The sequence below is a fragment of the Lynx rufus genome, unplaced genomic scaffold, assembly GCF_022079265.1.
Source record: "Lynx rufus isolate CCGP_SWC_20201006 ecotype Redwood Valley unplaced genomic scaffold, mLynRuf1.p SCAF_5, whole genome shotgun sequence".
Taxonomy (NCBI): Eukaryota; Metazoa; Chordata; class Mammalia; order Carnivora; family Felidae; genus Lynx; species Lynx rufus.
This window is the reverse complement of record NW_025814867.1, coordinates 133,491,081-133,503,460: the sequence shown is the minus strand read 5'-3', so window position 1 is coordinate 133,503,460 and position 12,380 is coordinate 133,491,081. Positions and strand designations below refer to the sequence as shown.

Below are 12,380 nucleotides of genomic sequence, written 5' to 3'. Positions count from 1 at the left end.
TAGTCTCATCTGCTTCTGAACCTCTATAATGAGTTGTGGCTACTTTCACTATATCTTGCTTTTATTTCTAAGCAGATACTCAGTGCTGCTTATTACATGCCATGAACTATATCTGATTGCTGCAAAACAATCTTAACATAAGAAGAATTAGCTCTTTTTAGCCATGAGAAAACGGGTTTGGAGAAGTTAAGTGGTTGTCAAAGATCACATACATAGTAGGGGCTAGAGTTGCATTTTCAACCTAAGTCTGTCTAATTCTAACAACGCTCTTACTTTTCTCAGAATAGGGGGAAAAATGTAAACAATAACATGAAATTTACTCGTTGTGGGTAAAACTATTGTTTCTGATGTTTTACCTGTTTGATAAACTAGCTTAGCTTGGCCCAGTCCCTACCTAGCCACTAATAGCATCTATACTGTATCCAAAATGCTTGTAAGATGGTGGGGAAGAGATGGAAACCAAATAGCATAAGAACAAGGCCAAAGAAAATAGCCTCTAGAGAAAGAAGTAGGAAAAAAGTGCCTATGAACTTGAATTTTCCTTGTTTAAGAGACCAAGCTTGTGAGACATACTCCTCACAATAAATATTATTTTCCATTTATTTTCTATTTTGATATGCACTAAACTTCCATATCTCTCTGCCTTTTTCATTTTTGTAGTTATATGAAAAGAGCAATGTAAAGTCTATCAAATTTATATTTTTCAACTTAAGCTTTCTAACATCCTCTTTTTTAAATGTTTATTCATTTTTGAGAGAGAGAGAGAGAGAGAGTGCACGTGAGTGGGGGAGGGACAGAGCAGGAGTGGGGGGACAGAGGATTTGAAGCAAGCCCTGCACTGACAGCAGAGAGCCCTACACAGGGATCCAGCTTAGAACTGTGAGATCGTTACCTGAGCTGAAATCGGACGCTCAATGGACTGAGCCACCCAGGCGCCCTCTAACACACTCTTTAAAAAAATTACAATCTCTAAACTCTAAACATTAAGAACATTGCACATGTAGTTTACAACCCATCATTTACTTTTAACAACTTAGGTCAAAATGACCCTGTGTGTGATCTAATTTCTTTAGTGCGTCTTTTCAATGGCACCAGGAACAACAATGGTTTGGTGCAGTTCAGAATCCTGAGCACATGGCATGAAGCTTGTGCTGACAATTGGACCACACAGATTTCAAATGATGTCTGTCAGTTGCTGGGATTAGGGTAAGTAATTCTACTCAGCTCTGTTTTAAGCAAGTCTCAAACTTTCTTATTGGTATGAAACTGGGTTTATTAAGACATTTAAAATTTATGGAAGTTATGAATTTAGAAAATACATGTTAGCAAAAAGAAGAAAATAAAAATCTTGATTAATGCTATACTCAAAAATAACCACTTAACATCCTTTTTATAAATATGATATAAATATAAGTATATAGAAATACTGTATTATAAAATCATACAAAATAGTATACTATTCTGTTTTGTAGCATATTTACACATGAGCATTTCTCATGTCATTAAATTTCTATAGACTATCATTTTTAAGAAAATAAAATATTCTATTTTATGCTATATCATAATATATATAACTAATCACAAAGGTCCCTAGAGAACATGTTTTTGCTATATCTTTCTATAGCAAAGAGCTATAACTATTTCTACAATAGTTCCTTTGGAAAATCTGTAACAGTATAATTATTGTGAGAAAAGACATGCAAAGTTTCAAGACTTTTTCAAGAATTGTAGTGCAAATGATAATTCCATATCAATGACTCAACTAAAATTTATTATACTTTCAGTTTGTCATAACATGTTGCATCAAATATACAATTTCATTTTTTACCTTCCCGTAATCTCAAAAGTAATGAGGTTTAAAATAGAAAGAAACAGTATAGTCGACTCTAATTCAGCATTGTGATCCATTCGTATTTGTGATTTACCAAATCACAATTTGGGAGATTTAACCATTTTAGATTACACATGGTTATTTGGTAATTGGTAGCACTATATTATTTACCACTTTGTTTTATCATATTAAACTATAAAATCTAAATGTAGGAAGTATGCCTATTTTATCCATTACTTCATTGCTAACACCCAAACTTATCATTGTCTCCAAATATAGGTACTAAATAAACATTTGAAGTAATAAATTATTCATTATATATAAATATATGTGTGCATATAAATATAGAAATACCTACCTATCTAAATGCCCAAAGTTGCCCAACTATAACTCATTATCATTTTATTCTGTCCTGAACTGGGGAATTTTGTATAAAATTAAAAATAATTTAAGTCCACATCCACACATACCCTCAGCATTTGGCAATTATCCCAGCTATTCCTAGCTCCTCAAAATCAAAAGTAATTGAGTGCTTTCTTTATAAGGGGACTCCTTCTTAGTTGATTAATAATCATATAGTCTTCATGCGATACACAGGTTTTCAAAATTTATTTCAAAATGTTTATTTTTTTAGCCCAAGACATGTTTTCCACAAGAATAACATTAATGAGTGATTAGGTCTTGGTGTAATCTGTAAGAGCTGTTTCATTTCTAGTTGACTGGGAGAGTTACATTGTATACTAATGCCAGGCTAGCACCTAACCACCACATAGCGAGATTTTACCATAGGAAAATGAGTGAGGTCCTACTCAGGGTATCAGATACACCCCATAATTTTTTGCAGTTTGAATTGAGAGTTTTCAACTCCCTTTACCTCCTAAAATGCTGTCATTAAGATTGTGAACTCCCCAGTTTCAAGCCTCATTCAAGTGATGTCAGCCTCATCAGGAAGACAATTCCTACAACAAGCAAAGTGAGGATGTGATTTGTCGCCCATTATGTAAATAATCATCAATTTGATTTATGTTCATTAATCAGAAGCTTCCTGCACTTTATATATATTATGGTTTTTATAATACATCATAGCCTGTATTCTAACAAAAACTTTTTCAAAATGGGAGGCTTTGAGACATAGGGGGTCTTGGAGGAGGGTAGGCTGTAGAGGGAATAATGTTTTTTGATGAAGACTCAACAGAACACTGAAACTGACAGTTGTTGATTTATTCCCACTTCAAGTAAAGCACTGGGTAAGTGGCATTGATTCCAGATTCCTACTTTAATTCCGATTTTAGTTCAACAGTGAGTTCATACAGGTGAGGCCCGAAGAAGTTGTTTGCTGTCACTACTGAAGTTGTCAGTAATTCTTAGGAACACTTTTATAGACTCAGGAATTTAGTAAAGATTAAGCTAAGGAGATTGGTAACTTGACCTTATTTCCACAAGTGACAAATCCAAATGATCTAGATGATGGAGCTCTCAATGCACAGGAGCTTGTGTTCCAATTCACCATCTAGCCAAGCATCATTATATGGTTATAGACACAGGAGTGTGTTTTCATTCTGGTTGTGAATCTTAACTAAAATGGTTTCCGGGGAGATATATGGGTTCAAGATGAATCATTTACAAAGACCAAAGGATCAACATCCTCTTTGACAGAAGTTTTTAAAATTTAAGTGAAATATGTTGAGGGATAGCACAATACTGATTCCTGCAATTGCACGAGAGAATGTGTTGGAAAGGGAACATGTATCTTATTACTTTTTAACAGTTGTTAATATAAATGTATTATTTTAATTACTCCTGGATCAGAAATTGAAGCGTTAGCAACAATGTTGTGTCTGTTCCATGGATGAGTAAAACATGGTTTTTACTTCAGGTATGTTGGGGATCGGCACGTAAGTAGATAATGACAATATAACGTGATAAATGCAATATGCTATTAGAGAACCACTCAATTTGGGAATGTCAAGGAAGACTTTCTAGAAAATGACTTGAGCTGAGTGGATGACAGCCAATTCCACACAACTGTATACTATCTATTTACATGTTTTTCTCCCAGCCAGATTTTACTGTCTAGTTCACTGACCTCATTTCCTATGAATCACAGCCCTTCCAGCAGGAGACAGGGACAAAGAACTAGACTTTTTAGTGTGTATAAAGCAAACAGTACATCCCATTGCCTTAGATACAATATTTTTGATGAAGGTCAGGCACTTGCTTTCTTCAGAAATGAGTCAGGTAATCTCTTCAAAGACTTTAATCTTTGGGCCTGCACTTATTAAATAGTCTCCACAGTGCCCTAGTAATTGAACGAAAGTTATAGCCTTAATGAGAATGTGTCTAGACTGGCGCATGGTACCCGAAAGAAAACTTAGTGACTTTAAAATGATGTGTTTGGTACAGTGGAAAGTAATTTAGGAGTCAATTTATTAAAAAAGCACTGTGGTCTCTCAAGATTATTTATGCAGATAGGGTACAAAATGCAATTCCCCAAAGATTCTAGTAAATCATATGAGGTGGATTTCATCAGCCTTCCTTCTTTTAAATGAAGCATTTTCATTCCCTGCCATTTATAGCATGCGTAAGTAAAAAAGTACTTTAAATAACACTTTCATGTCTCTGATCAAAGTATGAAAGAAAACATTTTACACTGATGAAAGAATAAATGTTAAAGAAACTTAGAGTATTGATTTTTAAAACATTTCCTAGGAAAGCACACTACCTCGTTACTAACCCAATAAATGAACTATGTGGTTGACTTGCCCCACTAAGCCATTAAAAACTAGAAGTCATCAGGTCTGTGCAGCTTTGCAGAATTTAGGAAAGGCTAATGTCTTAAAATAGAGGTGGTTATACATACCCCTCTTAGCCTGCTTGTGAGGAGTTGCTGGTAATTTTTAAATCCCACAATAGTCCTGTGCAAGATGCCCTCAATTCAAATGTCAGAAACCTCATGTTGAGCCTCTCATTCTCAAATCCAAAATAAGAAATGGAATTATTGCAAGGTCTTCCATTTCAGAGGGGTTTTGAAAATGTTGGGGGTGGGATGGGGAGGGAATATTGTTTTAATAAGCCTTCCAAATAAACAGAGCATAATGATTTCATATCCTGTGTAAGTACCACCACAAATTCGTATCCACAATTTAACACTGGGTCTTAGAAAACTGAAACGTAGAAAATATAGAACCAGTGTTTCATATTAGTTTTAAAAATTGGTAGGCAAAAAATATTCCTGTTCTTGCCCATATTTCCAGTCATTGTCCTCAAATTTTCAACTACGTGGAAAAAGCCTTAACATAAAGCAACAACAAAGATAAGATATGAGAATCAGTAGAAAAAATGTAACTACTACTTTCTACTTTAAATGATTTCCTTTTTATTTGCTAACTTTATACAGAAATAATTAAATACTATTTTCTGTTATTTTTATTCTTATCTATTTTCCTAGGTGGGATGGTAGGGGGAGGACAGGTTATGGGAAAGATGGTGGGAAAAAAATTATTTTACTTAGTTTAATTGACCAACCTAAAAAGTTCATCATTTGCCTGATATACAAACTGTAACTCTCATATTCTTCCTATTTTGTTTTTTTTAATGTTTATTCTTTTTTTGAGAGAGAGAGAGACAGAGCGTGAGTGGGGAATGGGGAGAGACAGAGGGAGACCCAGAATCTGAAACAGACTCCAGGCTGTCAGCACAGAGCCTAACGCGGGGCTCGAACTCACGAACCATGAGATCATGATCTAGCTGAAGTCGGACGCTCAACCGACTGAGCCACCAAGGTGCCCCTGTTCTTCCTATTTCAAACTAGAAATGAATTAACTAAAAATAGGTAAAGAGAAAATAATTATAGCAATGCATAGTAAATTTATAACTTTCCAAGATTCATATTACTAGGTTATGAAAAGCACAGTGGTTAGGAAATTCTGTCTGCTATGGGCGAGGGACTGAAAGCAAGCATACCAGTGACTTGTAATCCAAGGGCTGGCTCAGCAGCTCTCAAACCTGACTATACGTTAGAATCACCTGGTCTTTTTCCCAGATGTTTGGAATCAGGAGGGTTTAGGTCCATGGCTTTCACGTGTGTGTTTTTAAGATCAAACTAGCATAGCAGCATCTGCAAAGCCTGGGATGCAAGCTCGGAAATGCAAATTCTGGAGCCCCACCTGAGTCCTGCGCAGAGGCAAGTCCAGAGTAGTGTCGGCAGTCTGTGTTTGAACCAGCCCTTCAGGTGATTCTGATGCCAAGTTTGAGAACCGCACTCTAGGGAAGGCTTTCATAACCTTCTTTTGTGTGTCATGAACACTTTTGGTGGTCTCCTGAAAATTACCAACCTCTTCTTAGATTCATATATTTAAGTGCAATAAAATAAAATACACATGACTAGAAAGGAAACTAACCACCTTGAAAAATAATTACCAAAATGTTATAAATGTGATATGGTAATATGTATTTCTTTATGGAGTATTCAATAAGATATGTTGGTGGTTCTAATGATTATTGTAAGATAAAAAATTAGCATAAATGATATTTTTAGGTGTATGCAGCAACTGCAATGTTCGTTTTGGTGACAAAATTATAGGTGTTGCTATCAGTGTGGCAATTAGTCACTTACATTTATATAAGAAGGAAATACTAAACTTCAATTAAAGATTAGTAAAAGTTAGTATGTAATTATTTCTTTTCTACCTACAAACTTCTTATCATGGACAACAGAGCAGGATTCTCTCCATCTCTCTCTGCCCCTCCCCACTTGCCCTCTCTGTCTCTCTGTCTCTCTCTCTCAAAAATAAATAAATAAACTTAAAAAATGGATGAGATGGACACTTGGGTGGCTCAGTCAGTTAAGCATCCAACTTCGGCTCAGGTCATGATATAGTTCGTGGGTTTGAGCCCCACGTCAGGCTATGTGCTGACAGCTCGGAGCCTGGAGTCTGCTTCAGATCTGTGTCTCCCTCTCTCTCTGCCCCTCCCTTGCTCATTCTCTCTCTCTCTCTCAAAAATAAACATTTAAAAAATTTAAAAAATAGAAATATTTTTTCCTTCTCCCTCCTGTCCTTATTTTCATTCTTCCTTATTTTTTGCTTCCTTTCTCACTTTCCTATTCCCTTCCTTCTTTTCTCCTTTATTGCCTTCCATTCTCTTTTTTTCCTTATACCCTTACCTTTTCAAAACAATCTGAGGTGATTTGTAACAGAGTATGTATAGTAACGTTAATAGAATAGTAAATGAAAATAAGGTCTGAAGAAATAAGGAGGCAAATCTATAAAACATACAGGATCAACATAATTACTAATATTTGTGTCTGAGATTCCTGGAAACCTACGCAAAAAAAAAAAAAAAAAGGAAAACATCAATAAGGGCATCACTTTAATTATGAGATAAGATAAATACTACCAGTTCCATAGAGAAGACACATGTCTCCTGACATTAAATTCTAAAGGAAAGTTTGCATTCATGTCCTTATAAGGTAGTAATGCATTGAAAAAATATGTGCACAGAGAAAACTTCATAGTAAATGTAGAGGTGAATGTCATACTCTTCTTCCTGAAAAATAAACAAACTCCAATGGCAGCTAAGAAAATAAAGTTAGGAATGAGTCAAGGATTTACTACAAAGGGGTAAGACCACATTCTCCAAGATGTTAACCATGAGGATCCTGTCTCTGACAATCTCCTCTAAGTATTATTTCTCTCAGCCGCATTTGATGTACAAAATGCCAGGAACTTGTTTCCTTTCTAATACCATTACATTTGTAGGATAATGTAGAACAGCTACCAGGCTGACCCATCAATTTCTCTCTTGTTCTTAATACAGCAGCTTGCACAGAGGAAGAAATTGATTAGGTGAAGATAATTTTTTCTAGTGGCATTTTTTTTCCTTCTGCATACCACAAAATGTTAGGAGTCGAGGTCAGAAAATCTAAAAATAATTCAGGTTACCTGTTTGCTAAGAGCTACCATAGTTCTAGGGAAGTGCCTACATGCGTTACTATAAACGTGATAAGAAATAAGCAATTGTAGTTGAAGTGTGTCCAGTTCAGCCACGCTATACCTAACCGCCTGTATGTCCTGACTTTTCTAGTAGGATGCGTTGCCATCCTTTGCCTCAAACCCCTTTCATTCGCCCTTCCCCCTGCCTGTTAAAGTGCTCTCCTCACCTTCTGTCCTGCCAAATCAATCCCCTTCTTTCCCTCCAATCTGAAAAAAAGAAGGTCCATCCTTCTCTAAAACCCTTTTCAAACTAATCCCACCTGGCTCCATTCATTACTTAAACCTTTTGGGGTGTGAAATGAGCTACAGTGCCTGGCTGCAGTATTTGCAACATTTGTTATTATTCTTTCTAGCTTTAGTGTGTCCAAAAGCTTCAAACATCCCTACCTAAGCTTCTGCTTCAGGGAGGAATTCTTATCACAGCAAATACAGTCTGAGGAGCAAGACAAAAGAGAGGAAACCCAAGCAGGCCTGAGAAGAGACACAGAAGATTTAATACTGTACGAGACGCCCCAGGATATCCTTCCTTTTCTCCCTAGAATTCATCTCCTAGTATATTTTTATACTCCATATATGACCTTAAAAATAATGATGGTGGGTTGCATTTGTATGCTTCTTTTCTCACATAGAATAAGGTTTTCCTGAAGCCAGGGGAGCCCTTTCAGGATGCATAACCTATAAAAATGGTAATAAAGGTTTAGAAATAGGTAGTCAGGAGGCATTAGCATGTCAACAAGGTAATGCTATATGGGCATGTTTCTATGTGATACCAAATTTGTACAGATTTCAGACAGCTGTGCAAATGTGTGGGTAGAGTTATCTAAATCTGCAGAGCTAAAATTTTCAGGATTTAAAAAATGCAAACCCCAGTCATAATCTTGCCAGAGTTCCTCTCTAAAAATTAAAAGCTAGTTTTGTTGCAAGAAAAGGAAACCGAGGCAGGGAGAGACTCAGTGACATGCTTTAACTGCAGAACTTAATATAATTTATTCTCTCTCAACAATTCAATTTTTCGTTGTTATGAGATTCTGCTTTTCGAAAATAAATGTGATAATAAAAGGTTGCTAGCCTGTTATTTTGCCAAGAACATTATTAATATATTTTTATTATCTCCATCATTTCTTAAAATAATAAATAGTTTGTTGTAAACCTTCTCTACGGTTTATCTTCTGTGTACTGTGAATACAAGCTGGAATAAATTGTGTTCAGTCCGGAAAAGGTTGAGTTGAATTTGGCAGGATTTGAAACACAAGTAGTCACTCTTAAATTAAATTCCAAATTCTAACATCCAGCACTGACACCTGGAAATGTTTGTATGAACGGATAGCCTCTATATAGCACTTCAGGCTGCTGAAGTGACATAAAATTGAGCGACAAAAAATTAATTATGTGAATACTTTATAATTTTTTTTCCAAAAGAGCATTTTAACTATCTTATATTATAGCTTGTAATATATTCTATATACTATATGGACTACATTTACTATATATAGCATTTATATACTATATATCTATATATACTATATATAGCACTTAATATATTCTATTCTATATTCTGTATTCCAAACAATATATCTGTAGTATTAATTGCAGTCTGTTTCCTCATGTAACTTTGAGAGTGAAAATATAGAGAAGACGATCTCAGAATATAAACTGTGTGTCTGTTTTTTTATTTTCAATATGCACGCATAATCTTTATTTTTTCCTCTGCCAGATAGTGAAAACATCACTGTGGGACTGCATTTGAGACTCCAAGAGTAGAAGAATTGGCATTCACTAGATATTCTTTAAAGCTTTGCCTCTAGTCTTTTTTTCTCCTAGAATAGGCTTAAAAATTTACCTGCCAATCCCATCACAGTTTAATGCCAGTTGTAAATGTGTAATAAATAGACACTAGATTTAAAAAAAAACTGATTTATAAATAACACCTCAATACTTTTTCACTTTAATTATGTCCGAATTTTTAAAAAAGGAAAAAAAAAAAAGAAAAAGAATTATGTCCAAATTTTGTTTTGAAGTTCCAGAGATACTAATGCATCTTCTCGGGGTCTGTAATAAAAGAGCTAGTCGGGGCACCTGGCTAGCTCGGTCGTTAAGATTACATGCAACTCTTGCTCTCAGGGTCGTGAGTGGCTTGTACAGCTTACTTAATTAAAAAAAGAGAGAGAGAGATAGTTAAGGGATAGAAGAAAAACAGGTAGAAAAAATGGAAAAGTGTTAAACCCACGTCTCTGAGATGTATTTTTAATGAATTACCCTTGAGGATGTTCCCCCACATAGTTATGAATATGGTCAAATGGCAAAACTAAAACAATTTAGTATTGAGTTTGATGTCCTTTATTGAAGGGAAAACGATCCACTGATTGCGGGAGTGCAGTGTCTCACAAGCAGTAGAGCAGACTTCCTGAGTGATTTGGGGGAGAGAGAGTTTTATGGACTGTTAGAAGAGGCAACGGGGCATGACTGGCTAGGAGATCAGGATTTCCTGTTAACCCTAGCAGGTCTTATTTTAGGGTAAAGTAAGCCAGCAGAAGCTGAGTTGGAAGATTGTGATTGGTGTATATTAGGGTTTCTTGACAATGAGGCCATTCCTCAGTGTGGGCTGACAGGTTGAGATTTGTGAAGTGGACTGGGCCACTGCAGTGGGCTCCATTTTGTGGGTCCTGAAAAACAAATTAACTTTATCAGTGCCTTAAAATGAATTGCCTATCAAATAACGAGAAATCATTTCAGAAGCTAAAAAGCAGATCCCCTGAACAAATAAAAATAGATATTATATTTGGCTTTGACAGGGCGTCCCTGACTTCCAAGTGTCAAAATCACCTGAAGGGTATGTTAACACATAGATGGCTGGACCCTACTTCCAGAGTTTCTGTGTTGGTAGGTCTGGAGTGGAGCTAGGCAATTTGCATTTCTAATATATTCTCTGCTGCTTGCCTGGAGAACATACTTTGGAAATCCTTGGTCATGGAGAGTCAGGAACATATAAAACTGCCTAGAAGAATATCCAACACATGTAGGAATTCAGCAGAATAAGGACACTGGCAATATGACCAAAAACAATAAAAGAGAGAGTCTGAAAGAGAGAACAGATAGTAACTAAGACCCACCCTTGCAGCAAAGATGAGCACAATCAACCAATACTAAGGATGTTTCTGAAGCCTCAAGCAAAGTCAACTCAATGAGAGCCTCTTCAAATTGAATAGGTATTCCTTGATAGTCTGAAAAGCCAAGACTGGTGTGATGAATTCTACCAAAAGCTGCAACAATGGTAAATTCAAAGTCCTCTAAGATCTGTTTTGATGCACACTCTGTCTTCCCTAAATATGGGAGTCCTTAAATATAATGTTTCTGCATTATTGTCCTTACTGAGCAGAGCATTTCTGACCTCTACACCCCTGCCTGTTGTGAAGTCCTTATGCCTATTTGGTTTTTCTGAACTATAACAAATACATTTTACATAAATACTTAAATAAGATGATGCTTCTTTTTCTCTAGAGGGAATATCTTAATCTTTAACAATAACAGTAACAGCACTTATTCTCCCTTTGGCAAATTCATTTCGGGTATTATTAAATGAATAGTCATTGATTTGTGTGCTAGAGTTACTTTTATCTGTTTATAAAGTTAAAGTGCAACATGCTGAATTCTGGGACATTAAATACAGGCTCCATTGTTCCAGTTCTCTGTTCAGTGGATGAAAGGTACGAAACAAACACTTTCATTTTTTTTTAAGATGCTGTCCCATCTGAAAGAGACAGGAAACACTCTCAACCTCTTTTCTTCTTATTGATCACAACAGTCATGGGTGTTCCCTTGGAAATTCCCTACACACAGAAAAGGGCCAGTGTTGGGGACTGTCTAGGCAAGACATTGGACCTTCTTTTGAAGATGCAGTTGGTGGAAACTTCATGTTATTCCAAAAGATAAGAACTGCATCCTCTCCTTGCCAACCGGCAGAAGTTAGCAGGAACCAGGATGTTTCCAATCAAAATGCATATTTTTATATGAGGATTAAAATCTGGAATAAATAAAAGGCAGGAAAAAAAGATTAGGAAGTAAGAAGCTAAATGTTTCCAGCTAAACCTACGGAAGAGGGTCAGGATGATTGAGAGAAATCTTAAGTTTCACAGTGGAGAGCGTGGATATAACATGTTTTCAGGGATAAGAAAGACTAGAAATTTAATGTCTTTTGTTACATGCAGAATGTCTCTTTCTCCATCTCATGCTGGCCCATGAGTTTAGAGTTAGAGGGCCAGGCTACAGACTCCCTTTTTAGAGCAGTCACGTAGCTTCTGGCTTTAAATTAGGGCTTGTTAGACTTTAAATTGAATGAGATACCGAGAACAAAGCAACATTTGGAAAAGTAAACACTGAAGACATTCTTTTTCTAGGTTGTTCTCAGGCAACATGCATTTTTTAAAAGATGGATTACACTCAACAGGAAAAAAGTTTAATAAATTATGGTGCAGCAATTCTATGAGGTTGTTATTAAAATTGATCATTATGGAATTTATTGAACATAGAAGAGTCAAATGAAAAAATCAAATACTCAA

General features: G+C 35.9%; 1 protein-coding gene across 1 annotated transcript in view; it reads left to right on the top strand.

Annotated features, from left to right (window-relative positions):
* The window catches only part of TMPRSS15 (transmembrane serine protease 15), a 121,384-nt gene that overhangs the window by 84,513 nt on the left and 24,491 nt on the right, over positions 1–12,380 (top strand). The window contains exon 19 of the mRNA XM_047100465.1: positions 1,074–1,206. Within this exon, the coding sequence (XP_046956421.1) occupies positions 1,074–1,206 (133 nt within the window). The remainder of the gene's footprint in view (positions 1–1,073; positions 1,207–12,380) is intronic.